We start from the raw sequence: 27,065 nt of genomic DNA on the forward strand, positions 1-27,065 counted from the left end.
TACGAAGACGGCTGAAACTACTCGACGAGTAGTTTCCGCAGTTTCCCGATAGGTGGCGCCAGTGTCGATGATTTTTGGGGTCCTTGGAACCCCAGGTGGTAGGTCGGTGTGCAAAGCTAATTTATGCTTCGGGGTCCTTCGAACCCCTAATGGTTGGTCGGTATGCAGAGTCTATTGATGTTGCGGGGTCCTTGAAACCCCGATGGTAGGTCGGTATGCAGAATCAATTGATGCTTCGGGGTCCCAGACACCCCAGGTTCGAATCAGGTCGTACCCATCACTACCCCGAACAAGCGAGTTTCACGATTTGTTCGGTTTTCGTTCTTATATTTCGCTAGATCCGGTCAAACCCATCACTATCCCGAACAAGAGAGTTTCATGATTTGTTCGTTTTTCGTTCTTATATTTCGCTTTTTGCTTGAGGTCCCCGACACCCCAAGGATAATTTAAAAATCGACCGCAGCGCCACCTATGCGAAGACGGCTGAAACTACTCGACGAGTAGTTTCCGCAGTTTCCCGATAGGTGGCGCCAGTGTCGATGATATTCGGGGTCCTTGGAACCCCAGGTGGTAGGTCGGTGTGCAAAGCTAATTTATGCTTCGGGGTCCTTGGAACCCCAAATGGTAGGTCGGTATGCAGAGTCTATTGATGCTGCGGGGTCCTTGAAACCCCGATGGTAGGTCGGTATGCAGAGTCTATTGATGTTGCGGGGTCCCTGGAACCCCGGATGCCATTTTGTCGGTATGCAAAGAGTGTCAATTTTCAAAAATTGAATTTTTAATATTATTGAAGCGTTTATAATAACGTATTCAATTTAGGATAATAAATAATTATAAAAGGATTTTATGAATATCTTTTTACTTTCTTCGAATCTTGGCTGTTATGTTGTCACAGATGTAGCTAATAACAATATTGATTTTTATATCAAATAAACGTCAAAATACATTATTGTTATAATATTATGAAATATGTGGCAAGATAGTGAAATTCGATTTGATGTTTCTTATGCGTAATATCTTTAATATTTTTAATTTAAATCTAGAACTTTTAAATTTAAGTTTTATTTTTTATTATATTATCAAAACTTATATTCACAAATTTTATATTTTTATTAGGCAAATGCAATTACAGCTGGGAGAATTTGCAGTTGATAAATTAGATTTAATAGAGGACACAAAAGGGAATGCAGGTGAAAGAGGAAGACTTATAGTAACAAACCTTAGAATTATATGGCATTCTCTGCTTCTGCCTCGAATTAATCTAAGTATGCATTATTATTTTTAATTATTATAAAACATATGAGATACATAAGTTTCTTATATAAATATTTTTCCACAGGTATTGGCTATAATACTTTCATAACAGTGAATTCTAAAACTATTCACACTGTCAGTATATTTTAATAAACTCAAGTGTCTTTTATTTATATGAATAACAATATAATTTTTATAGTTACATGGAAAATATATGCAAGCTGTACATATCTTAGCTTCTTTCCGAAACTGCAGATACGAATTTATATTTATAAATCAAGATTCAAAAAGTACAAGACACTTTACATCTGTTATTGGTATATACAGAGCATACGTTTCGTCTAAAATTTATCGAGAAATTAAGTTAAGAAGTGGAATAATCAATGACAAACGATTAATCCTACTACCACAAGAAACAATTCATTTAACTCTGCAAGATATTTGGAATTTATCATTAGAGCAGGTAAAAACCACCTGTTGTTTATAATAATTTTTATTACGAATAACTCAATAATTAAAACTTATGTTGTTAGGGAAATATTGGAACCTTCATTGTAACAAATATACGTTTAGTATGGTTTGCTGACATGAATGATCAATTCAATATATCAATTCCTTATCTTGTAATAGAAAAAGTAAGTAAACATTTTGTAGAATGTTAAAATTGCATTATGAATAATATAATTAAAAGCTTTTATTTCTTCACAGATCTCTATAAAAAATTCAAAATTTGGCCCAACATTAGTTATTGTAAGTACAGAATCTAGTGGAGGCTATATATTAGGATTTCGAGTTGACCCTATTCAGAAGCTTTATTCTCTTCATAAAGAAATTTTAACGTTGTTGAAAACATTCGAAAAATTTCCTATTTTTGGTGTCGATTATACAGTTGAACATCAGGTAATGTTATACTACTGTTACAAAAATTTATTAAATAAATAAATACATTACACTGTAAATTAATAATTCATCAAGTATTACAGGCTTCGTTACAACAAGATTTCAATGTAGAACAACAATCTGAAATACAAGATAGTCAAATTGAAATTTCAAGCGTGTTTGGATACTACTTTTCAGAAGAATCAAATCAAAGAAAACCCAGCTTTTCAACTTACTTAGGGCTTGCAACAGAAGAACCTAGAGAAACTAGTACATTGCAAAGTCTATGGGAATTAGTACCCCCAAATTAATTGACACATCAATAATTTTTAAATATTATATAAAGATTACTTTGTTGTTATATGTATAAATTTACATACAAATTTAATTTGTAGTGGATTAATTTTTAAAATGGAAGTATAATTACATATTTCATTCCAACTAATTATTTAATAAAAATAAAACAAAATTTTGTATTTTGCTTCCTTCGATTTCTTTAGGGACTCTGTTGATAAATTTACAAAAGAAATAGAAATATAATAAATCTATGTACATAAACATTATATAAGATATTAACTGCATTTAATAAGTTGTTTTAACATAACTATTATTGTTTTAACGCATTGTTTCTCCAAGTATACTTCGTTATTTTATATATAAAAAATTTCACGACTGATGTTCCATAACTGTTTAATACAGCTACTTTGCTTTTACTTCAACACTTGTATTATTAACAGTTTACCAAATATTTTTTAGTACTTTATTTATGGAAAAGTCAACGCCTATAAGGAATTGATAAAAAAATAGATAATTGCAATTAAAGCATCAATATTCTACAATATAACACTGAATAAGTCTTTAGTTATTTAGTTGCGGATTCGTACCACTTTTTAAACCTCTTTTAAAATTTAACTTGGTCTACAATTCAACGGTTGCACAATTGACTGATCCTGATGATCGTCACCATCCTCGTTTAATTCAGCCTGTTGGACCGGAAATCGATATCCCATATTCATTAGCATCACTTCAAATGGATCGCTGTTCATACGAATTTGATTTGCAGATGCGGCATCTTCTAAATTTTGAATTTCTCTTTCGTTTACGGTACCATCCTATTTTTTTTTTTTTTAACAAGGTAAAATTAATTAAGTATATATTTTAATTTGTCTAGTTTCGATAGATAATCACACCGAATACCTCAGGCAAAGGACTCCATAATCTAACTACTGGATCAATACCACTAGTAGCTAATAAACACGTGGATGGATGAGGTTGGAGACAATTTACAATTCGTTCGTCTCCTCTTAGTACGCGTACAATATTTGTAGTATTACGATCCCAAATAAAGAAAGAACCATCGTCTGATCCTGCCACTATATACTGACCATTGCTTAAAGAAAAAAAAATTGATAATTGTAAATGGAATGAACGTTTAAGATTCTAATATATCAAGTATCTTCAAAACATGTACTTACTTCCCAAAAAAATTAGCTTCTTTTATATCAGTTGTAGTATTGCAATGTCCACAAAATCTCATTTTATAATCAATAGTGTTGCGTCTCCATTCTTGTTCATATTCCGATATTTGTAACATCGTTTGATTCGTATCGTTGTCTCTACCTGAATAACACGAAAGATGTGGATAAAAAATTAAAAGATACCCACTGTTTAGCTTTGACCAAAATAGATACCAGTATCTATAGCTTCTTTTATGTCCATTTTTAATGCTTTACACGCAGAGTTAGATGAATACTCGGGAAACTTTTGCTGAAAATCTTTGATTACTTTATCAGCTTCGGTTGATCGATGTAAATCAAAAAGACACCGTGCCAATCTATAAATTTATATGTATATACGTGTAACAATAATGTTATAATATATGTATATATTATCATAATGTTTACAATTACCTAAAATGAGCTTTTACATGTCCTGGATCAAGGAGTAACGTTGTCTGACAATCTTTAAGGGCGGCGTATACATCACCATCCCTAGAAATAATATTAAGTTCCATCTCTAAACTCAAAAAGTTATCGGTCTCTACTTACCACGTTCGTTTCATATATGCTGCAGCTCTGTTGGCATAAAGCACAGCTGCGGTAGGACATAAGCTGATCGCTTTATTATACAAATTAATTGCCATACTATACTTCTGTTGTTCGAAACCTTCATTAGCCTGAAAGAAAAACAATAAGAAATAAGGTACATGTGTTATTTTGTAAAATGTGCGAACATACTTGTCGTTTCAACTCTTCAACATGTGGTGGCAGGACTTTAACATTCTTTTTAGTATAATCTATACTATCTTCGCTATCTTTTTCTATACTACATTTTCCACAATCTCCTGTAATATTAACGTAATTACATTACATTTATACTTACATATTTTATACACAAATGTACCGAAAGGGTGATACAAATAATTACTTAAATACGTATTCGAGGAATAACCAAAACAAGTTTTCGACTTTTTTGGATCGTTGATGTCGAATAAATATATTTGTTCACCGCCCATGTTAACAAGTAGCTCATTCCCATCAGCGCTGAAGGTTAAATATGTTGTAGTGAGATTCCTGTTACTGTCACGTTGTCGTGAATGCAGGTGGCCTGCTCAATATCAAACATTAACAATCTCTGTTAGAGTGATCATGTAATATGTAACAAAAGAGGAATTAAGGGTAAAGGAGTCGCGTACGCTATCTCTGATCGTACGAACGAACCCGCGATAAAGTACTGTGCGCAACCCAATGGTATATTCTCATCTGGATCGCCTTCACCAGCTCTGCCTGTATTTCCTCTTGTCAGATCACTATGTTGAGAAGAAATAATAGGCACCTATCGTTCAAAAGATATGAAACAATTAAAAGAAATGTACTTTGCCATTTAACTGATACTTGTAAAAAACACATTACCTGAGAAAGTTTAATCATTCTACGATCGTACATTCTTATATACGCATCATTCGCTCCAACGGCTATTAATTCAGGTTTTTTTGGATTTACCGCAATACACTTGCCCTCTGCATAGCGACCCATATGATTAACAAGATTCACCAATACACTATTACAGTCATTGCTTTTGCAACTATGGGGTGCACGAATATCGTATTGTAAAACGAGACCATCTTCTGCAGCACTCCAGAAGAGGAAAGGTACAGTGGCTGCTGTGGCAATTCGTTTAACGCGGCCTATATGACAATTACACCAAAATATGGGTTCAAGAATAGTGAGATCACGAACTCGTACTTTTCCATCCCCCGCACCTGATACCAATATTCTATCATTTGATTTTGGCATGAACTAGAAAAGAAATGAATTAAATATTCTCAGAAATTAAACACGTTATTCTCTGTATTCACTGTTAATAAAAAATCGTTTAAAAACATTAAGAATATGATTCCTCAAATTACAATCTTAACATCTAATATACCATATATTTAGAATTATATTTAAATTACCTTTGTTAATACATAAATGTAACATTACCTTAACAGAAAATATATTTCCTTGATGACGTGTACGTAGTACCAGTTTTTTTTCATACCGAAATGGATCCCACAAAATAATATTCATATCATCGGATGCTGAAGCAAGAATTCTACAAGTAAATTAAAATTTATTTTATTTTATTTATTTATTTTACCATGTATTACATTTTTATTGTCATATAACTAATACTTACTGTCCGCTTTCATTCCATTCTAAACAATTAACACATCCTGTATGACCAACCAATTCTTTTTCAAGTCCTAATCGAGATATTAAATTTTCTGTGACATGTAATTTTTGAGAAACCTTATACGCCACTGAGTCCTAAAGAAATAATGTGAATAAAATTATTATTTTCATAAACTATTAATAGTTGATGCAATATAATTTACATATTTATAGATAAATAAAATATTATTAACAAATATATTTTATGATAAAGTAATACTAACATTTGATGATATTAAACAATATTAAGTTGTAATATGGATACATATATAAATTTTTATTAACATACCCGTATCTCACGTTGACGTACTAAATCCACAACCCTATAATCTTTCTCGTGTATGTTCGGAAGCATTTCTATGTTTCTTTTATAAATCCCTTTATTATATTAAAAAACTTTAATATCCTCTGAAATTCATAACATATACTTCCATTAAACATATCACTCTCAAACGTTCTTTAATGAAGAAAACAAATGTAACCATTATATAAAAAAATAACCCATCATGTGGAGAATGTCACTCATCGTAAAAATATAAAAATAATTTGCGCGAGACAAGGACAGTTTATTTAGAATTAACATGTTAATACAAAAAACAGAGTTATTAACAAATTAATGCATGTTTATACATCGTCGTAACGTTATTACAACGTACTCACGCTGTTGTTTCTTCGCACAATACTCTCAACATAACTTTTGTACTTTATCACATTCTATCCTACGGTTGATATATATATATATATACATATATAAGTATATGGATTCGCATGTTATGCACAATATATGTATATACATATATATATGCTGGTTTATATGCCTAAAGTGCCGTATTAGTCTATATATTTAGATTATTATTTAATAAATTTTCAATTTCAAAAATTGTATTAATCTTTAGAACATAACAAGAACAACTCCATCAATGGATCTAATAACTAATTAATCAATCCATAGAGATTATTTTAGGTTTATAATTAACATATGCACGTAAAACATTTTAAACACGCCAAATACCTTTTTAAAAAACAAAAACAAAAATAATTAACTATAATTAAAAGAAAACGTGTGAAGAAAGACGTATGTCAAAGTAAATGACTAAAAATACTCAAAAATTATATACAGGACTTTTAATTTTAAATAAATTATTGCGTGAAAAGAATAACTTACACACTGACATAATAAAATAACTTATCGAAAAGGACTTTTATTTATTTCCATTAATTTTTATGAAGTTGACATTTAGACATACTAATCTTTTATTCTCAAATAATTTACATACCATATAGTTTATAATCACGTCTCGAGCATACTTGCGGCAGTGACTAAAAAAGACGGGACGTGCCTTCGTTCTCGGGGGGTCATGATTTAAGGGGTCCCAGACAGCCCCAGAAAGTTCGACCTCCGACAGTAGGTAATCGACCCTTCGGCAGTCGATAAGTTAACAAATAATTTGCGCCGCTTTTATATAGATGGTGCAATAGCCGATGGCTAGGGGTGTTAGGAACCCCGAAGGAAAGCTATTATCTCATGAAAACTTTGACCCCCTGCGCAATCCTAAACCGTAAGAGATAGACATCCACAATAGATTTTTTACAAAGAACCTTAACCAAGATAGGGCAAATGAAGCACTCTTAATGATTATGTAATTAGTTCTTATTTGTCCTAGAAAAAATGTCCCTTACATGTCTGCATCCTTAACATTCCTGTACCCTTTATATCTTTGTATCCCTTACACTCCCGAATTCTCCCTGCAACTCTTGTATCCTTTCAACCCTTATAATAAATATATTATAAATATAATAATATATTATAAATAATATACTTATGGCCACTGGTTCGAGTATAAAGGTAAGTAAAGGTAAGTAAAGGTAAGTAAAGGTAAGTAAAGTCTCGTGAAAAATACTTTAGAATTTAAATTTTTGCAAAATTTAGTTCCTTTCTCTACCGCCAGAGAGCGCTGATTCGATGTCGAAAATTTAGTTCACATTTTTGCCGCTAGAGGGCCAAAATTTTTGCATGATTTAGTTCCTTTTTTTAAAACCAGATGGCGCTGATTCGACATCGAAAATTTAGTTCACATTTTTGCCGCTAGAGGGCCAAAATTTTTGCATGATTTAGTTCCTTTTTTTAAAACCAGATGGCGCTGATTCGACATCGAAAATTTAGTTCACATTTTTGCCGCCAGAGGGCCAAAATTTTTGCATGATTTAGTTCCTTTTTTAAAAACCAGATGGCGCTGATTCGAGGTCGAGATTTTAGTTCACATTTTTCCCGCAAGAGGGCCAAAATTTTTGCATGATTTAGTTCCTTTTTCTACCGCCAGGAGGCGCTACAATGGGATTCTTAGGGTTGCTGGTATGTAAGGGATGCAGGGATGTAAGGGATGCAGGGATGTAAGGAATTAAGAGATGTAAGGGATGCCAGGGATGTAAGGAATGAAGGGATGTAAGGGATCCAGTGATGTAAGGGATGCAGGGATGTAAGGGATCCAGTGATGTAAGGGATGCAGGGATGTAAGGGATCCAGTGATGTAAGGGATGCAGGGATGTAAGGAATGAAGGGATGTAAGGAATGAAGGGATGTAAGGAAAGTAGAGATGTAAAGGATGCAGGGATGTAAGGGATCCAGTGATGTAAGGGATGCAGGGATGTAAGGAATGATGGGATGTAAGGAAAGTAGAGATGTAAAGGATTTTTTTTTTTTTTTTTTAACGTGGGGAAATCTTGCATAAGACCCCCCGCCAACCTTTGGGGCAGGGTGGCGGGGGAGTGTCAGATTTCTACTGACTAAAACCCCACGGTGGCTAAAGGAGGGCTCTGGGGCCATCTGGGACCATCTGGGACCTTAATTACTCCGGAGCCCTCCACATATTTACCTGCCACATTGGTACCCATCTCGGGTGCTTAGCATGTAGCCGACACTCACTCACAGACATGTCTCCGCATTATTAAAAGGAAGGATTACAAAAATTGGTTCGAGTAAAGTTAAGTAAATACCGCCCCGAGATGACGCTTATGAGAATTCCCTCTTTTCCCACCCAACGTCTAGTCTTTTTGCATCTATATCGTCTTTTTGTAGTCTATGGCGCCACTGTACCAATCGGTTATTAAACTTTTTCGTGTTCCCCTTTATTATTTCCAATGCGGCAATTATTAAATTAATAATATATTTGTAATCAGTTTTAAAAATAAGTCAAAATGTTGGTATTATTCGAAACTCCAGCGGGATATGCTATATTTAAGGTATACAATTTGGGAAGATTTTGAATAATATATAACCTAAAGAACGTAGCACGTGTTCATAGACTGATGATTTCTCTTTTTTGTTAAATGAACTATGAGTAATAAACAATAAATATGAAAATTATTTCGATTCAAAAATGATACAATGTTAAATATCACTTTTTCCTTCCAGGTACTCGATGAAAAGAGACTAGCAGAAGTAGAGAATCTTTATCACGAGTTTGAGACTCCTGAAGCAGCCAGTAGAATGTAAGTAAACTTTTCTGAATTTAATTTAAAAATCGATGAACGTTTATTTAAACAATATATTATATTTATTTCTGATTTATTGCAGAGTTAAATTAAAACACTTTGAAAAGTTCGCAGATACTACAGAAGCTCTTGCAGCTACTACAGCTGCAGTGGAAGGTAAACTCTGTAAATCATTAAAGAAAATTCTTAAAAAACATTGTAGTGAACTTCAAGAACAATTAGCTGTAGCAGATACTAAGCTAGGCAATGCTATAAAGGATAAACTTAGTTTGTCTTGTGTAAGCAATACTGCTATACAAGAATTAATGAGATGTATAAGAAGTCAAATCGACAGCTTGTTAGCTGGACTTCCAAAGAAAGAAATGACAGCAATGGCATTAGGTTTAGCGCATAGTCTTTCCAGGTATAAATTGAAGTTTTCACCTGATAAAATTGATACTATGATCATACAAGCTGTTTGTCTATTAGATGACTTAGACAAAGAATTAAATAACTACGTTATGCGTTGCCGTGAATGGTATGGTTGGCATTTTCCAGAACTTGGAAAAATCATTACAGACAATATAGCATTTGTGAAAACTGTAAAAGTAATTGGAACTAGAGAGAATGCCATAAATTCAGATTTATCTGATATATTACCAGAAGATGTAGAGCAGAAAGTAAAAGAGGCTGCTGAGATATCTATGGGAACTGAAATTTCTGAAGATGATATTTTAAATATTCAATATTTAACTGACCAAGTTATTGAAATATCTCAATATAGAACACAGTTATATGATTACCTTAAAGCAAGAATGATGGCAATGGCACCAAATTTGACTGTACTTGTTGGAGAATTAGTGGGAGCACGTTTGATTTCTCATGCAGGTTCTTTAATTAATCTTGCTAAGCATCCAGCATCTACTGTACAAATACTTGGCGCAGAAAAAGCTCTTTTTCGCGCGTTAAAAACCAAGAAAGATACTCCAAAATATGGTTTAATTTTTCATGCACAGCTTGTTGGACAATCTTCGGCAAAAAATAAAGGGAAAATGTCTAGAATGTTGGCAGCGAAAGCTTCGTTGGCAACTAGAGTAGATGCATTAGGAGAAGGTGACAATTTTGATCTTGGTGTTGAACATAAAGCTAAATTAGAAGCACGTTTGAGGATATTAGAAGAAGGGAATCTTCGTAGGATTAGCGGAACAGGCAAAGCAAAAGCAAAGTTTGAGAAATATCATAGTAAAAGCGAATACGTACAATATCCTGCTGCTGCTGATACAACACTTCACACTGGAAAAAGACGACACTCTGATATTGATGATAAAAAGCCGTTAATTGAAGAAATTACCAAACAAGATGAAGAAATACCTAAGAAAAAGAAGAAAAAGCCAGCTACTGAATGTACAGAAGAATCGGTAACTCAACAAGATGTTAAAGTAGAAGCTGAAGAAGAAGCTACACCAACGTCAAAAAAGAAGAAGAAGAAATTAAAATTGGAAGTAACAGAATCAGGTGGTACTGAAACTGAAAAAGTAGAACTTCCTACAGTAACAAAACAAGAAGCTGAAGCATCAGAGGGTAAAATTTTTATTTTGTATACCTTGAATCTATTTTCAAGATAGTCTTGAAACATGTACTAAAATTTTCTTAATACTTTATTTTAGGACAAACAAAGAAGAAAAAGAAGAAGAAAAATAAACAAGAATCACAAGATGTAAATGTTGAAGAAATTCAAGAAACTGTACTTCAAACTGAAGAAGTCACAAGTGAAAAAAAGAAAAAAAAGAAAAAGAAATCTCAAGATGAATGAGATTATTAAATATATATGTATGCATATAATTAATTATATTTCTAAAGTTAAGGTTCACCATGTAAGAATAGAATATGAACTGATTTATTCATATTTACACCTTTATAAAGATTCTTTATCTTCTATTTTAATCATTTAATATCAATAGAATATATATTTTCTTTATTATGTAATTACGTATTTTATAAAATGTATTATTTGAATACAAATATTTTAAGTATTAAATTGTTATTTCTTATCTACCATAAAAATAAAATAGCTGAAGTGTTCTCGAGTGATTTTCCTACAAGTTTATTGTAGAACAAGACCGAAAAATTATTAGAATAATTATTTGACAAACTTACATTTTGAGAAGACCGGCTGGAATGACGTATTTTTAAAATTCGACCACTGCGCCATTTATACAAAAGCGGCGGAAACTACTCAACAAATTACCGACTAATCGACTAAACTTCCGATAGATGGCGCAATGGCCGATCGCTGGGTTGTCAGGGACCCCGAAGCGCGGGTGATTCTCTCTGCATATCGACATGATATCTCGAACTCGAATCCTTTAAATTTACAGGAAATTACCTTATCCCCGTACGCCAATGTAGTGTACAGTAGTGTACAAATCTTCGCGCTTTCATATACATATGTATTACGTACTTGTCAATAATTTACAGCATTTAACGTTTACATTCTTTGAAATTTTGTATCATAATTATTCCTAGAAAAATAAAATCGTTACCATTTATTAGACATTTCCTCTACACAGAATCAATTTTTTCTAAATAATCTAAAAAAATGTTTGAGAGTTAATACTTTAGAACCGCCACGTTAGTTTAACACTTTGTAAGTAGCGCGATTATTCCGTTAGTATAGTTGTTCATAGTTCCAATACATTAATTTATATCTGCGACATAATGCATTAATTGGTAGCAAGTAGAACGCATTTGAATAAATTGTATATTAAAAATACGTAGTAAAAGTAATATCTTTTTGTATGATATTAACATTACAACAAAAAAACATATTTATAAAGGTTAGACACCTACATATATCGAGGAAGAACGTCGAGTTAAAAGTCCTATGCGACTACAATAAAATATCAATCAAGTTTATTTGTAGGTAGTAAAACTGAAAGAAAAATGGAGAGTAGTAAAGTGGACGAGGAAAATCAACGTAATATTAATGACGGTGACTGGATTTGTCCTGATTCTCAGTACGTAATTTTATAGAAACGATATGTGTTACAGAAATTGAGCTTTATGTACCATAATCGAGCTTATATACATTATCTATAATAATTAATATGAAATCAAGTTAATAAATAATAAAGATTGTAACTATCAATGTACTTAAGTGCAGTGTTGATTTTTCAATAAGCTATTGGATGTCAAAATGTTATTTATGTTGTAGCGGTGTAAAAATTAAATAAATATATCAATTAGTGTACTATGCTTACTTGCATTAGCAATAGTATCATTATTGTATTATATTTGTAACAAAACTCAGTATTATATTTTAACAAATGCTTAAACTTTTGCTTATATTATAATAAAACATTACTATGGTTCACGAGTAATAGTAATAAATGTACATGATTACTTATATATTAAAAAAACTGGAGTATATTTGTTAAGAGTTCAGTGATATTGAACATTTCAGATGTGCCAATGTAAATTTTGCAAGACGAAATTCTTGTAATCGATGCGGAAAAGGTATATAATGTTCAATATGGTAATGTATAAAACAGTTTTCTAATAATCTCTTTAATTACAGTGTTTTATCTATAATTGATTTCCACTATAATTTTAGCTGTACTTTACTAATGTTACAATACATAAAATTACATGTATGTATTTGTTCGTGCAGACAGAGGAGAATGCCCAAAGAAAAAAAAGTTAGGACAAGAAATTGGAAAGGCAGCTGCTGAAAAAAGTAGAGGGCTGTTCAGGTAGATCATTTTCTTTTATAATAATAAATTATTCAAAATTGTGCAATGTATCATGTTTTGGTTTTAATGTTTCAGTGCTGACGATTGGCAATGCAGTAAATGTGGAAACGTAAACTGGGCGCGGCGGCAACAGTGTAACATGTGCAATGCACCAAAATTTGGAGAAATTGAAGAACGTACAGGATACGGAGGGGGGTACAATGATCGGGGAGTTGTCGAATATAAAGAAAGAAGAGACGACGACGACGAGTACGACGAATTCGGACGGCGTAGGAAAAAACGAAGGATTGAAAATCGTTCGGACGATGATTCCAAAGATTCTAGGTATAGCAGTCCACCGCGTAATAAATCTAAAGACGAGGATGAAAGGGACGAGGTACAGAACGAAGAAGAGCATAATGAGAAAAATGTAATTAATACCCAACATTCGTGAAATGAAATAAATTAATCCAAAAATGGTTGGTTACGTTTATTTTAAATTTTAGAATGCGAAAGAAGAAGTAGAAGAGGTGGAGGAGGAGGAGGTGGAGGAGGAGGATGAGGAGGAAGATGACGAAGAGGATGGTGATTTATCTAAATACGATCTTAGCGAATGGGATGATATTGCAGTTAAGAAAAAGTAAATGTCCATACAATTAATGCTCTTTATGAATCAATGTATTACACATTGTTGATTTTCAGTACAAATGGGAGCACTGCATCTTCGGAAGAGCAACAATCAAGGTAATTGATAATAATTTTGTCACGAGAAAAATAAAATGGGACAAAATTGACAATGACCGTGATATATTTACAGAGACAGAGATGATTGGCGTGATTCGGGAACATCCAGTCAATGAGAGTCTGCACAGAAGGAAAGGTTTGACTTGGGTTTCGGGTATAAAAGTTGATCATGACAGTGAACGATGATTTTAATTATTTCAATTACTGATATCTTTTTTTTCTATACTGAGAATTATATTATATGATAGTTTTAGTAAAATAACATGGTCAAAAAGGAAGATGTAGATTAAGCAATTCTAAAGAAATTACAATGTAATGCTTGTTAAACAAATGACTTTTTACAGGTGAGAGAAAATCCCAAGAGCGACTGTTGCTCGACAATTAAGAGATACACAACGCAACAAATTTAGTGACTTAGTGAGCACCTTTGGATAAAAGTGATGAACAATGTACGACTTATTGCAAAGGGAATCGATTAACAATAAGCTTTACAATCTCTGACTGAACACGGATAGCTTTGTTGGCTGTATGGATGGAAAGTGAAACGTAGGTTACTTGTTTACGCGATATTGTCTTAAATATTGCGTAGTAATTGCGAAAAATACTTGGGCGTAGATAAAATATTTCGCTAGTAAAGAAAAAGAAACCCAAATGAAATGTGTAACTATGACGTAATTCGTTGAATAATCTGTTACACGGATCGTTGTAAAAGTTGAATCATGAATTCGTAAAAAAAGAAATCTTATTTCTAACTGAAAATATAAAATCTTGAGAAAGCTCTCTATCATGTTACACTTTTAGAAGTATTAATTACGTTATCACAAACGTCCGACGTTCTTGAAACCACGTCACGATTCTCACTTAAATATTGCTGCTTCGAAAAAAGATTAATCTTTTTTTTCCGTTTCCTCGCCACGTTCTCTATTCTCTTCCTTTTCATCCGTACCCATCTTAACATTTACATAAACGTAATGTAGTATTAAAGAATCATTCCCTAATGAATATAGATATGTATTGATGTCTTCGGAACGAAGAGAAAAAGGATACATTTTGTTGCTTTGACTATCACAGATCCGAGTAAGCTGGAAGCAGCTTGCTTTAATTGAAATCATGACATGCAATTTAAAACTATGTCGATAAAAGGGCCGCCGTTCGATCGGCGGGCTTAATAAAAAAATAAGTAAAATATCAAAAAAAAGAAAAGAAAAACGCTCAGACACTCGTTCTGAGATAACTACAAAAACCATTGTCGATCAATTCTAGATACTGACTTCTTGTAAATATCTTTATTTTTCATTTATAATAAAAATCATTCATCAACAACATAATTGTTCTTAGTCAATTATTCTTTTCTCTTATAATCGTTAAACTACCTGGGGTCATGATTATGCACAGTGTTGGTCACGAGGGATCGGTGAAGGGAATTAAAGGGACGGGCGATACTGTAAGGAGTATGTTGCAACAGGTATATATATATATAATATGTATATATATATATATATATATATATATCGTATATATGTACAATTATGAATTTGAGCTTGCTTGACTGCGTTTAAGTATTTAGTGATAAAAAGGAAGGATGAATTATTTCACCGGCATATCTTTCTTCGAAATATTTTTCTCAATGAATTCTCGGCACAATTACTTTTATCACGAGTAATTGTTTCGAATAAAGGAAGAAGAGACGCTTTGCCTTTTTTTTTTTTGTTTCTTTCTCTCATTTTTCTGATCCACGAAAGTCTCTAGCAACGATTTATCGTATATTCCGATCGACGAAATAACGATTACTACAAAGAAATTAGATTTTACATTAGTATTTACACGAATCGCGTAAGGTATACGCGATAAAATATATGTTTCCAATTTACAGAGAGAGATAATTGTGATACAAAAAAAAACGATATCTCTAAGACGATGGAACAGATTTTGTTTGAAGACGCGAGACATTAAAAATGTCATTGAGATTTATGAATTAAAACGCTTATTGATTATAACACATACATAAACAACACCGTAAATAAAGAATTGAACGAGAAATCTCGTTACACGCCAGTCTCGACAACCATCATCTAAAAATGGTTATCATTCGATAATTATCATCACATCAACATTAGAACCTTAACAAATTTGACTTCTTAGTCCTTTACAAGATCGCGTAATTTTAATAAAGTTTTACATTCTCTGAAACGTGTACCTGTTCTGTGTGTGTGTGTATGTTTCTGTGTGTTTTCTTGTCCCGTGTGTATGTGTCTGTGTATTCTTCGTCCTCGCAATGAAACTTTAGTCTCTGGTAAAACGCAATTCGTCAAAAAGGACACAGAAAGGCCACCACAATTGTAATCATCACCATATTACGATATATATATATCGATCAAGATAAGTTTTATTTCGGCATGAAAAACTGCTGATGAGAATGCGAATTCGGCGGCGGATGTAAATTAGGATGCGGTGGTCCGCTACCCCTGGTACCAGTAGCGTAAAGCTGTTGCTGGAAGTTATGAAATTGTTGAGCATAATTTGGATCCGACATACTAGGTCCACTACCAACAAATGGGCTGTTTTTAAAATTACTAGTAGCACCACCCATGCTTGGCGGTAATGGTTGAGTCGCGTCGGGGGGAGGTCCTAATCCCATCGGGCTGCCTTTACTACCCGACACGTACATGCCAGGATTCGGCTGGCTGGGAACTTGTGATACCATGTCAGGTGGGAAGACTTTATCCGGATCCATCGAACCGCCTGGAAAGACACCTCCGCCAACCATGTGCTGCATTCGCATTAAATTAGGCTGGGGTCTCATGTTACCGACCGGTCGCATCGATGGATGTACACCAACCGACGCGTTCATCGATTGTCCATCCATCCTTGGAGATCCACCCATGCCAGGAAGTCCACCGCTCATGGCTGACGGCATGCCGCTATGCGGGCCCATGCTGTTCGGTACACAACCGTTTGGGAAGTACTGAAGATTTACAGAGGGTGCGGCCATTTTTGATTCTAAATTAGTTAACGGATTGGTGAATCGTTGAAGGAAGTCCAAACTTGGCGGCCCTCTGGGAGTGTGACCAACATTCGGCCTCGCCGGTAAGTATTGTATCGTATTCGGAGCGCTGGGTTTCACTTGAACGTTCGCTCCGTTGTAGGGGCTAGGACCGGTAACGTGTCCCGTCATTAATCGTGGAGGCGGCGCGTGAGGATCGCCGGCCGGGTAACCACCGCCTGCATTACCCGAGTGACTACTCATCATACCGTGGCCCATTATAGGATGTCCCATTTTACTAGGTACACCAGGGCTACCCGTGTGCGATGTCGTAGGACTATAACTAGTTGGTGGCCCCGCAAGGCCCATGCACATACCCCCTACTTCACCTGGCTCGCTACTCGAACCAGCCATGTGACAACTTCCATTTAATTCGTTGCTCATTTGCATCATGTGCATACCGTGCGGATTGCCAAATTGTATCATTCCAGTGTTGCCCGAATGAATGGGTCCTTCGTTACCCAACGAATTACTAGTTGCCGTGTTAGTGAGCTGTTGGCTCATCTGAGCCAACGAAGTTATAGGGTCAAAGTGATTTGTACTCATAGCTGTTAGATTGCCGAGTCGACCTCCGATATTGTTTGGATTAAGAGGCACATTGTCTGAAGGTTGACTCACGCTTATAGAAGGTCTTCCACAAGGGAAGGCACCGGTTGGACCGCCTAACGGAGTTACCACCGAGTTGTTCGCAGAATTACTTGGATTTGAGACTGTGGACTGTTGTTGCTGCGATTGCTGTTGGGACTGTTGCTGCTGCTGTTGTTGCTGTTGCTGCTGCTGCTGTTGTTGTTGTTGTTGTTGTTGTGATTGTTGTTGCTGTTGTTGAGACTGTGTTGACTGCTGTTGATTATCCACCTTGGAAGGCGGAGATGTATCAGGTTTTGTAGTAGGTGATGCTGGTACCGTTCTGGGGGGACCCATACTGTCTGTGATGTTTGCATTGTGCGCTGGGCTACTCTGTGCACTTGCACTTGACTTGTTTCCAGGTTTCCCAGGGTCGGCTGGAGTATGCGGAGCACCGTTACCAGGTGTATGCGGAGTGTGAGGAGTGTGAGGACTGTGTAACGAGCCTGTGAAGCCGCGATTCATGCTGTCCATCTGAACAGGACTCGCACCTTCCGATCTGGCAGGGAACTGGTTACTGTTGTCCATATTTCCTGATAGAATCCTGTTGGACATCTCTGTATTGCTAGCCGTGTTTCTAAAAACACAGAATTACATAAAATTGTGTACGTCGTTCCATTCGGAAATAAATAAAAACTGTTAACAGAGAAAGATCTATTAAATATACTTACGTAGATAAATTTCCATCCTTAAGACTTGTATTTGGTTGTTTCTGTATAGTTAATTCCTGTCCTTCAAAAGTATTAAGATACTGAATTTGTTGAGGGCTTGGAACTGGCATCAGGTTCGCCTCCTTAACTCCTGCAGCGTTCACTCCTCCGGTGTGTTGCTGCTTTTGCTGGGCTAAGGATTGCAGCGTGCGGCAAAACATACCATCCACTATGTTGTAACACATAACACGATGAAATTCACTGCATGCTATTTAAGCAGTGAAACTTTTAAAATATTTTATATGTATAATGTTAGCATGATTATTGTTACTTAGTTCTTCTATTCGAGAATCCTTTGAATGCAATTTAACGCAAAACGTTGTTTAGTAAACGTGAAATAAGATTACAAAAATCTATCACATTGGTAGAAATAATTACTTTAATTTAGGTCTTACCATTTGGAGGTTGACCGGTGGGAAAGTCTAAAGACGAATCTTTTTGAGCATTCGTTCCGCTTGGACTAAGCGTCGAGATGTGCGAATGAGAAACGGGCGTCCCTGGATTGCTGTGGTTTAGCCTCGTCGTTGATACACCTGACGCATTTCCTACTGTCGGATTTGGAGAATCTTGACTGGTGGGACTTTGTCCTGGTAAATGGCTCGTTCTTTGATTGCTAAGTTGAAATTGTCTATTGCAATCTGCGGGTGAATTTAAAGCTGAACTCGCGCGAGGTGACGGTAACGATAAGTTACTAGTTGGGTTGTTAGGCGAGGAAGGATTCGGGCTTTGTATCGCGATCGGCACGCTCGCGGACCGAGTCGTTTGATGATACGGAGGTGGCGGACCTTGGCTACGTGGTACTCCTACCATATTAGCACCACGTAATGGAACTCCAGTTCCAGGACTTGCAACACTGGTCTATAAATAATTATTATTTTCACAATTATTGTATATAAGTTAAAAGAAAACCATTATATAATCATTTTACCTTATTTTTTCCATCAAGAAACTGATGTTGCAACTTATGCCAATCCATAGTTGGAGGGCACTGAGTCGGTACTGAAGGAACGTTTGTTGAAGGACACGATGATACCGCTGTTCCTTGTGTCGCGTCTAACGCGTTTCCAGCTTCCTCTTTATGTTCAGGAAACAACATCATTTGCATTTTTCTGATTGTCGCTAACTGAACCTCTCGATGTTGTCTTTGTTGCGGTGTTAAATTTTCATCTGGAACTTTAACACCTTGCAGTGATGGTTGCAAACTACCTGGGCCTGGACTTGTAGTACCTCCTAATAAATTGGGACTGTGGCCCATTGTAGTACTATTAGGAGGTTGTGGATTTGCTGTAATGAAAGGTATGCTTCTAGTGGCACAGAGTGTACGAAGAATGTGTTCAAAAAAAAAAAAAAGGAATCGCAAGTACTTCCAATTACAATTTTAAACGCCGATAAAAATATGTATTACCTGAATTTCCAGGTGAATTTGGTACAAGACAAGGCACATCTATATTTGCATCATCCAGGGATGGTTCAGAATTACCAAGGGAATTGCCACCATTCAGGTTTCTTAAATTAGGTTGTTCATTCCAGAATGGAGGTGCATTAGGGTCAAGAGCTGGTAGATCGGGAGGTTGTTCATTTTGAAAAGTGTTATTTGTAGTTCCTTGATGACCTTTCTGTTTCATCATTGCAAGATTGTTTAACCATTGTGCAGGATTCTGACGAAATTGATTTACCTTATTCGGATGTTTCTGAAATATCGTATTCTTATGTCAGTAAATAGTAATACGAGCTTTATAAAACATTTATATATACCTCTAAATATTTTTTAGTGCCTGGTTGCGCACAATGATAAGCAATTATTGACGGATATTGCCCCTGCAATACCGCGTCCGCACCTTTATTTGCTAATGTTGTAGAAAATACAAAAATTTGACTTTGTTGTTGCATATATTGAGCTTCACCGCTTCCTGTACTAGTTCCCATCTGTTTGCCAAGAACATTACTAACTAGGGGTTGAATACCATCAGCAGTGATCACATTACCGCTACAATCTATACATACAAGAGGAATATTAACATTGAAAATCGATGAAGTAAAGGGAATTATCTATTTTTAAACTAAATCATACCAGGTATATCATCCGTAGGATTGTTATGATCGCCTTCTTGTTTCACTGAATTTAAAATTGGTTGATTTGCACTACTGTTTTGATTTTCACCCGCTATTGTACTTTCACCATTGGAAGGATCCAAACACGAATCTCTAGGACATTCTGTTGTGTCTTCTCCAGTTGTATCATCATTATTACCTCCGGTACCTTCTTCCTTAATCTTGACTGGGTCTGCGTCTGGTTCCTCTTTGACAACAGTGGTTGGTACGCAACTTGGTTCGCTGGGCTTCTTTTCTGTTTTCATCTTTGAAGCTTGCTGAGTGATAATTCTGTCAGACCTTGGTCAGCTGAGTAAAAATCAAACACATGGCCACTATTATCCGCAACGTGCGGAGTAACAATGCATGCGAACTGTAGATTATCAGAAACGATATCGTATTAGTAACACCACGTTGTACCCGCGTAAGACGTATCCAAAACATAGAATGGGGGCCAATGCACGCTGCACTCAAATTTCCTTGCCATTCGCGAGCATTGTTCTCCAACTTTATTTGTCACTTCATGGTCGCTTTGATTATTTATTTCTTTTACGCATGGCTGCCAACCGCCCGTCGAAAGTTAGACATCGTTTTAACGCGCCTCGAAAAGGAAGCGTTCATACTTTTACGATAAATAGAAGAAGATAGAAAGAGGCGCACCAGCCGTACTTGACTCGTTCCCTTACACTTGATTGCCTGCAGGGCTTACTATTTTGGTCTTTCTTTACTTATATTTTTCACCATTCTTTCACAGCTTTATCGTAAGTATTCGTATACGATCACATACCTTTATCTATCCCTTTCACGAAGCAAAACTTTTATTTCTCCACGGTATCTCCCTAGACGCGAAGACATCATTTATTTAACACAGAATCAAAACTCTGTGAAATTAAATTTGGAATACACGAGAGCAGGGACGAATCAAATGATAGCGGTGCCTACGTTCTTTAACTTTTCGTTACCTTTTTTCTGTATGCATAACTCACAATTCCCATCCAACTATGGATATACTTTCGAGGCGGTATTTTTAAAATATAAAATAACATTATAAAAAAAAAATATAAATGTTCATTGAAAATGTTGAAAACGTGTATAGTTTCTTACATAAAAATTCAAGTTATGCGAATAGATGTTGATGTAATTCATTGTAATCTTTTACAATTATATGATTCATCATATACGAATGAAACATAAATGGTTCCATGCAACATATATCCAAAGGTGTGATCTTGTATTAATTAAAAATTTCATATCCTATGGATATACACTTTTGAGATTTTTATCAATCTTTATGCACTGTAAACATTTTTATAAGTATATATAATATATTAATAAATTAAGGTAATTTAATACAATAAGCAGGATTGATAACAATACAATTGTTAAAAAGAGAGAAATAAGATTACATATATGTAAATATGTTAATTGTTAAATATAAATGTACTATATTTTATTTCTAAATATAATATCGAATGAAATTATTCAACAATTTTATATCTTGTAGGTTATAATAAATATAAGAATGTCACACTTGGAGTTGGATCCCCAGTTTACACAAGGTTTACACCTTTTACATTCTACTAATAAAGATGCAGCAGAACAGCTACGAGCACTGTTAGATGAAGCGATTAAACAGAAATATGGGCCCTCAAAGATGTTATCAAATGTATTACATAAAAAGGTAATCAAATTGTGATTGATTTCAATGCTATACACAGGGTAACCAAGAAGAAGTATTTGAATTAGAGCAATTTTATATTAACTAAGATATTATAATTACAGAGTTAGTTCTGATATCAGGGCACTCATGAAGCATAGGAGATTTCATTCACGTAAAAAACATGTCCAGTACTTGATCCCTCTGTATGAACTACCATTGTTACTTATTTTCTGAACTTGTATTTCTTGAATTTTCTGTTTTTTAGTATATGATGGAGGAACCAGTATTAAGCGATCACAGCAGCAACAGTAGTAGTAAAAAGAGTAAAAGTTCAACATCTTCTAAACATTCGAGTAAATCAAGTAAAAACAGTTCACCTGTGAACCTGCCAACGCGTGACACACCACCTGATATTATACAGACTGATAATACTCTAGCATTAGAAATATTAGAAGATGATCTTACATGTGTAATTTGTAAAGGAATGGATGTTGGAGCAAGAAACAGGCTTGTCGAATGTTTAGAATGCCACTCTTTGTATCATCAAGAATGTCATGTGCCACACATTTTAGATTCGCAAATAGATGTACCAGGATTAGTGTGGTATTGTTCGAATTGTTCCAAATCTCAGGTGTGTGTATTCACCCACATCATAGTTTATTTAAAATAGAAAGTATGCAATAAAAATGAATCTCCTTTTTCTTTTTTTGAAATTTCAGGCCTCAAAAGAAAGGAGCTCTCCAAAAACAGTGATAGAGAGCAAATCCAAAGAACAGAAAAAATCAAACTCCAGTAAGTTTCTTTCACCTAAAACATGAATCTTGTGAATTTGATTAAATACAATTATATTTCAAGTAGGTGGGGGAAATAAAGTGACACCAAATATTCACATTATAAGCGCTGATAGAAGATTAAAAGACATGATGAAGAAAGCTAAACAGGACAAACGAAATACAAATACTACCCCAAATTCAAAGAATTCTTCATCCAATTCACCGTCATTGTCTTCGACGAAATCTCAGGAAAAATCCTTACTGTACAAAATTAAATCAGGTGTAGAGTGAAGTTTTTATCTATATTAACGTTGAAACGATATCTTATATTTATACTAGAGAAAAAATTTTAACAAATTTCACTAAAAAGTATAGCCACAATGAATATAATTAACTTCTGATAGCAAAATCAGTGTTTATCATTGAGAATGACATAAATGATCCCTGAACAAATAATCTTAATCGAGTACCTTGCAAGGTTTCAAGCATTAGGTTGAATCTAATATTTTTACTTTTTACATTGCTGTTATTTTATTACAGTCAAACAATTTTTTCATTGAATTTGTTATGATATATAACAAATATACAATGTAATTTGATATTGTAATTTTAATTTGTACAAATATATCAATGAATTTCTTTAAAAAATTACAAGTTAAATAACTTATTAAATGTAGATGTAACTAAAAGTGGAAGATCATGGGAATTTTTGAACAGACATTACAATATCCATTTCATTTATAATACCAATATATTTTTGCAATTTTTCAAATGCTTATTTGTTTGTCCCTACGTCCCATTGAAAATTTGGCAAGAGTCATTTCGTTCTCGAGTGTTACTTAAAATCTACTTATATGCGAGATGGGGGGTTGAATTCTATTTACACAGGGCTTTTCGTTACGTCTACACGCTTACGTTGATAGATACACACTCACCCCATAACACATGTAAAGCAGCATTTAGCACACTTTTCACTCGTTATTACATACATACGTATTTTACGTGTAAGTTATATAACGAGAAAAGATACATTCAAAATCCATTAGGAATGAAAATGAGCCCATTTGACATTTTCAACCACGGTTCCCAAGATTGTATATACTTAAGGTGTTTCTTTCAGGGAACAATCATCCCCCCATCGTTTTCCGAAGCTTAACAAAGAATAATCTTAATTCGACATGATGTTCGGATTTGTCTATACTACGAAGCATGACATTACTAATCGACTCGTAAACCGTTAAACATTCCTCAGTTAATTACAATACAATACATACGTTGGATGCAGAATTGACAAGCATTTCAGATGGATGGAGTCAACTGTCGAGCGTACAAAGAATCCAGAAATTCCGCTGTGTGGTATATTCCTTAATACCTTATCTAAAACACAACAAATTAGTCAACATTCTCAATTAATTGAAATAATAAATAATATGCTTCTTCTATATAATATATTAAAAAATATAAAATGAATTCTAAAATGATATCTTGGACTGTAAGGATTTAAGTTAACATAATTGATTCAAGGAATGAACAATGAGATTTTTTAAACTTAATGTAAGAATATGACTTTTCTTAAATGTTTTCATACTAATTTATAAGTACGTAAACATTTTGAACAATTTTATATAATGAAGGCTTTTAAGGAAAAACAGCAGAATTCCATTGGAATTTGTATGTGCACATTATGCATTTAAAAAGTGGCATGTTACACGGCCTTCCATCGAATTGTGCTCGAACTTATAGTATCCTTTACATACCATATAAGATATTCTACATGAAATTCTGAAAATAAACAATTATAGAAGATGTACCACATAGTTATCAAGAATTTATCTTCAGACAGTAGAGACAAGAGACATATGTTATATTCGTATATGTTGTGTGCAACTATGTTAGCATACGTCAATCTGTGCTATATACAAAGATTATAAATTAAAAAGTTTTGTATGCCCTTCAACAAATTAATTCTTACATTATGGACGTTGTATAAAGATTATCATTTGTCTGTTATACGACAAATTATGAATAAAAAACATTTGTTTTATAAAAAATACAAGTTAATTTCGCAATTCCAAGAGCTTCGTTTTATCACTACACTTTACTATGTTCCATACATTCGAATAATATAAAAATACGGATATTAATATTCAATGAATATAATATAAATAATATCTTATGGATTATATACAATTAACATCCACAATTTAAGGGCTTGCAGTATATCTGTTCAAATATACACACAAATATATATTTCAATAGCTAATTCGCTACAATTAAAACCATCGCTCTTTATCGCCAAATATTTGTTGTACATTTTATACAATAATTCAATATAAAGGAATCTAAAAATATATCTGGAAAAAATAGCACGTGTATAAATAAAAAAATATCATCTTTTTAAGTAAATGTTCTATACATCATTCATCTATTTTATTTTGATTGCTAATTTGATAAAGTATAAAAATAAAAGTAATTGTAATGTGTGATTAACAAAAATTGTACTATTAAACGAAAAGAGTAATATACTTTGACACATCATTCATGTATGAACACTATTTTGAAAAACTTGAGAAATGTAATTTAAAAATAAATTAAAGTTTCCTTTTAGTAGCAGCAGTAACAATGATCAATATTTGTAACACTGTATACTGTTTTGTTATAAATTATTTTAAATATATTCTATGGACGACAAAGCGTGATAGTAACTTAATGATAAAATAAAAAAAAATAAATGTTTAATATCATTACAACTAAATTATTGAATGTTTGTGCAAAATGAGATTCAGAGCATCAGACTTATAAAAGTAGGTTCGTTATATCGGAACAATATTAACGCCAATTAATAAAATTTAAATATAACATTATTTTTGAGATTTCATTTTGGAAGACTACACCTAATAATTTTATACAATGAAAATGAATGTAAGCTTAATGTGAATACTATCTACAAGAATGTTCTATTTTGTATATTTATTAGAAAAAGAAAATGCATTACTTGCATAAACAATTGTTTCTAATAATTGTATCATACTCTACAATATAAAGTAGAGGAAGAATATATAATGTATTTGGAAATGTGATTACTATTCAATTTTTATACAACAGTGGATATCTTGTACACCCCTCTTAATTTGAATTAAAAAAAAGTACTACTCTTTTGTAGGAATCTAGAAAATTATTTCAAACATCTATATTTTCCTGACGAATTCATTGTATAAATAAACGATGTTTAACAAATTAAGAATACTCGACAGAATAATCCTCCATTACTTATACGTAGTACGTATGTTTTAATTCAACATACAAGAAAGTTGACCTTAATTCCTTATTAGATAATAAACACACACTAAATAACGTGTTTAGAACATTTCAGAAAAAGATGACAACAGAATGGATCTATAAAATTCATTCTGTTATCATTTGTTCCATATTCACAGCTTACACTTTGCATGAAATGCACCCTGGAACGGTGTCGTGTACAATGTAAAATTAATCTATTATTATAACTTGTAACGTTTATGTTTTCTCAAACGTTTCTACGTGGACGAAAAACTGAATTAAAAATATAATATTTCAGGAAAACTGTAAGCACGTATAGTAAACATAAATATGCAAACATAATTATTTCGCACAAGATACGTGAAAAAACAATGCGCTAAATCACATAGAACAGATTGACGTACGACTTTCCGTATAGATAATTTGTTCGTCGGTATATAAATAAATATAATATACATATATAATAGAAAGATACGTAGGTCTGCTGATCGTATAAAAGAAATCTGGGGACCTAGTAAAGTAGTTGAAATACACGAAAGTGTTAATTAAGTACAAGAGTGAGCGTAACTCCAGTCTTTCCAGACTTACAGGTTGACAAAATGATTAAACAATTTTCTGTCATTAAATTAAATTGTTACATAGATCTGTTACAATATAACAGTTTGTAAAAGCGCATGGAAAAACTTGGCAGTGTACAATGGGCAGTGAATTGAATTGTTAAACGCATAGTTGGGATAATGTAAAAAAAAAAAAAAAAGAAAATAAAAATATTAAATGCTTTCATAAAAATGCAACCTTGAAAATCAGACAGTCTTATATCGACTAAAATGTAATCCCAAGAAAAATACTGCTTGTCGTTGTGTCTTGCAAAATGTCTTTCGATGCGTTTTAACCATGGTATTGACCAATTGACAAAATCCTCTAACACCTAAAACCAGCGCCAAATACTTATTAGATGCATACAAAACTTTTTACACGTTTTCCTCAAGGTTCATTTTTCTTAACAATCGAGAGAGTTTAAAACCTTTTTCTCGTCAGTGTACAATATAAAAGATCTTTGCATCAATTATGTGTTTTATGCTTAACAATA

The 27,065-nt window shown here is 33.7% G+C and overlaps 6 protein-coding genes across 25 annotated transcripts; 4 read left to right on the forward strand and 2 right to left on the reverse strand.

Moving 5' to 3' along the window:
* Window positions 1–797: 797 nt before the first annotated feature.
* On the forward strand, window positions 798–2,528 carry LOC114875216 (Bardet-Biedl syndrome 5 protein homolog). Its single transcript, XM_029185257.2, has 7 exons — window positions 798–1,010; window positions 1,117–1,265; window positions 1,340–1,389; window positions 1,454–1,717; window positions 1,788–1,889; window positions 1,963–2,154; window positions 2,238–2,528. Exons 1-7 carry the CDS (start codon window positions 970–972, stop codon window positions 2,442–2,444), a joined length of 1,005 nt encoding a protein of 334 aa, XP_029041090.1. The 5' UTR covers window positions 798–969; the 3' UTR covers window positions 2,445–2,528.
* An 8-nt stretch (window positions 2,529–2,536) lies between these two features.
* On the reverse strand, window positions 2,537–7,160 carry LOC114875215 (WD and tetratricopeptide repeats protein 1-like). Of its 6 annotated transcripts, XM_029185256.2 has the most exons (15): window positions 6,510–6,615; window positions 6,139–6,257; window positions 5,815–5,945; window positions 5,619–5,730; window positions 5,046–5,432; window positions 4,854–4,968; window positions 4,561–4,740; window positions 4,371–4,477; window positions 4,182–4,309; window positions 4,044–4,124; window positions 3,825–3,967; window positions 3,609–3,753; window positions 3,331–3,523; window positions 3,018–3,245; window positions 2,537–2,915 (listed from the first exon to the last, which is right to left on the reverse strand). In XM_029185256.2, exons 2-14 carry the CDS (start codon window positions 6,202–6,204, stop codon window positions 3,042–3,044), a joined length of 1,992 nt encoding a protein of 663 aa, XP_029041089.1. In that variant the 5' UTR covers window positions 6,205–6,257; window positions 6,510–6,615; the 3' UTR covers window positions 2,537–2,915; window positions 3,018–3,041. The 6 variants fall into 6 exon arrangements, with proteins under 6 accessions (XP_029041089.1, XP_029041084.1, XP_029041087.1 ...); XM_029185251.2 differs by lacking the exon at window positions 6,510–6,615 and adding an exon at window positions 7,127–7,160 and having other exon boundaries at window positions 2,537–3,245; XM_029185254.2 differs by lacking the exon at window positions 6,510–6,615 and adding an exon at window positions 7,015–7,112 and having other exon boundaries at window positions 2,537–3,245.
* A 1,762-nt stretch (window positions 7,161–8,922) lies between these two features.
* LOC114875192 (nucleolar protein 58) lies at window positions 8,923–11,271 on the forward strand. The gene is made up of 4 exons (XM_029185193.2): window positions 8,923–9,089; window positions 9,262–9,338; window positions 9,424–10,901; window positions 10,988–11,271. The coding sequence occupies exons 1-4, from the start codon at window positions 9,045–9,047 to the stop codon at window positions 11,131–11,133; spliced, it is 1,746 nt and encodes a 581-aa protein (XP_029041026.1). The 5' UTR covers window positions 8,923–9,044; the 3' UTR covers window positions 11,134–11,271.
* A 447-nt stretch (window positions 11,272–11,718) lies between these two features.
* LOC114875199 (zinc finger Ran-binding domain-containing protein 2-like) lies at window positions 11,719–14,589 on the forward strand. Of its 8 annotated transcripts, none has more exons than XM_029185212.2 (8): window positions 11,719–12,157; window positions 12,244–12,337; window positions 12,991–13,072; window positions 13,148–13,481; window positions 13,558–13,691; window positions 13,754–13,795; window positions 13,869–13,931; window positions 14,140–14,589. In XM_029185212.2, exons 1-7 carry the CDS (start codon window positions 12,119–12,121, stop codon window positions 13,909–13,911), a joined length of 768 nt encoding a protein of 255 aa, XP_029041045.1. In that variant the 5' UTR covers window positions 11,719–12,118; the 3' UTR covers window positions 13,912–13,931; window positions 14,140–14,589. The 8 variants fall into 8 exon arrangements, with proteins under 8 accessions (XP_029041045.1, XP_029041046.1, XP_029041044.1 ...); XM_029185213.2 differs by having other exon boundaries at window positions 13,869–13,926; XM_029185215.2 differs by adding an exon at window positions 12,784–12,836 and having other exon boundaries at window positions 11,720–12,157; window positions 13,869–14,589.
* Window positions 14,590–15,066: 477 nt separating this feature from the next.
* Window positions 15,067–20,540, reverse strand: LOC114875196 (protein BCL9 homolog). 4 transcript variants are annotated; one of them, XM_029185204.2, is made up of 7 exons: window positions 20,244–20,540; window positions 19,928–20,166; window positions 19,578–19,863; window positions 19,101–19,339; window positions 18,568–19,030; window positions 18,134–18,341; window positions 15,067–18,039 (listed from the first exon to the last, which is right to left on the reverse strand). In XM_029185204.2, the coding sequence occupies exons 1-7, from the start codon at window positions 20,527–20,529 to the stop codon at window positions 16,182–16,184; spliced, it is 3,579 nt and encodes a 1,192-aa protein (XP_029041037.2). In that variant the 5' UTR covers window positions 20,530–20,540; the 3' UTR covers window positions 15,067–16,181. The 4 variants fall into 4 exon arrangements, with proteins under 4 accessions (XP_029041037.2, XP_029041036.2, XP_029041035.2 ...); XM_029185203.2 differs by having other exon boundaries at window positions 19,101–19,345; XM_029185202.2 differs by having other exon boundaries at window positions 18,134–18,305; window positions 19,101–19,456.
* A 396-nt stretch (window positions 20,541–20,936) lies between these two features.
* On the forward strand, window positions 20,937–23,105 carry LOC114875198 (integrator complex subunit 12-like). 5 transcript variants are annotated; one of them, XM_029185207.2, is made up of 5 exons: window positions 20,937–21,024; window positions 21,768–21,944; window positions 22,189–22,554; window positions 22,643–22,715; window positions 22,779–23,105. In XM_029185207.2, exons 2-5 carry the CDS (start codon window positions 21,786–21,788, stop codon window positions 22,985–22,987), a joined length of 807 nt encoding a protein of 268 aa, XP_029041040.1. In that variant the 5' UTR covers window positions 20,937–21,024; window positions 21,768–21,785; the 3' UTR covers window positions 22,988–23,105. The 5 variants fall into 5 exon arrangements, with proteins under 5 accessions (XP_029041040.1, XP_029041038.1, XP_029041039.1 ...); XM_029185205.2 differs by lacking the exon at window positions 20,937–21,024 and adding an exon at window positions 21,339–21,484; XM_029185206.2 differs by lacking the exon at window positions 20,937–21,024 and adding an exon at window positions 21,341–21,484 and having other exon boundaries at window positions 22,782–23,105.
* Window positions 23,106–27,065: the final 3,960 nt, after the last annotated feature.

The sequence above is a fragment of the Osmia bicornis genome, chromosome 8, assembly GCF_907164935.1.
Source record: "Osmia bicornis bicornis chromosome 8, iOsmBic2.1, whole genome shotgun sequence".
NCBI classification, from domain to species: domain Eukaryota; kingdom Metazoa; phylum Arthropoda; class Insecta; order Hymenoptera; family Megachilidae; genus Osmia; species Osmia bicornis.

Coding starts and splice junctions, on each gene's coding strand:
- LOC114875216 (XM_029185257.2), top strand. CDS start 970: ATGTGGCAAGATAGTGAAATTCGATTTGATGTTTCTTATGC. Junction 1,890..1,962: donor CTTATCTTGTAATAGAAAAA/GTAAGTAAACAT, acceptor ATTTCTTCACAG/ATCTCTATAAAAAATTCAAA. Junction 2,155..2,237: donor ATTATACAGTTGAACATCAG/GTAATGTTATAC, acceptor CAAGTATTACAG/GCTTCGTTACAACAAGATTT.
- LOC114875215 (XM_029185251.2), bottom strand. CDS start 6,204: ATGCTTCCGAACATACACGAGAAAGATTATAGGGTTGTGGATTTAGTA. Junction 5,946..6,138: donor TACGTCAACGTGAGATACGG/GTATGTTAATAA, acceptor TTATTTCTTTAG/GACTCAGTGGCGTATAAGGT. Junction 4,310..4,370: donor TTGAAGAGTTGAAACGACAA/GTATGTTCGCAC, acceptor TTTTTCTTTCAG/GCTAATGAAGGTTTCGAACA.
- LOC114875192 (XM_029185193.2), top strand. CDS start 9,045: ATGTTGGTATTATTCGAAACTCCAGCGGGATATGCTATATTTAAG. Junction 9,090..9,261: donor CGGGATATGCTATATTTAAG/GTATACAATTTG, acceptor TTTTCCTTCCAG/GTACTCGATGAAAAGAGACT. Junction 10,902..10,987: donor AGAAGCTGAAGCATCAGAGG/GTAAAATTTTTA, acceptor ACTTTATTTTAG/GACAAACAAAGAAGAAAAAG.
- LOC114875199 (XM_029185211.2), top strand. CDS start 12,119: ATGATATTAACATTACAACAAAAAAACATATTTATAAAG. Junction 13,073..13,147: donor AAAAGTAGAGGGCTGTTCAG/GTAGATCATTTT, acceptor TTAATGTTTCAG/TGCTGACGATTGGCAATGCA. Junction 13,482..13,557: donor AAGAGCATAATGAGAAAAAT/GTAATTAATACC, acceptor TTTAAATTTTAG/AATGCGAAAGAAGAAGTAGA.
- LOC114875196 (XM_029185201.2), bottom strand. CDS start 20,529: ATGAAAACAGAAAAGAAGCCCAGCGAACCAAGTTGCGTACCAACCACT. Junction 19,864..19,927: donor GCACTAAAAAATATTTAGAG/GTATATATAAAT, acceptor ACGATATTTCAG/AAACATCCGAATAAGGTAAA. Junction 19,031..19,100: donor TTCTTGATGGAAAAAATAAG/GTAAAATGATTA, acceptor AATTATTTATAG/ACCAGTGTTGCAAGTCCTGG.
- LOC114875198 (XM_029185205.2), top strand. CDS start 21,458: ATGGTTCCATGCAACATATATCCAAAG. Junction 21,945..22,188: donor CAAATGTATTACATAAAAAG/GTAATCAAATTG, acceptor TCTGTTTTTTAG/TATATGATGGAGGAACCAGT. Junction 22,716..22,778: donor ACAGAAAAAATCAAACTCCA/GTAAGTTTCTTT, acceptor TTATATTTCAAG/TAGGTGGGGGAAATAAAGTG.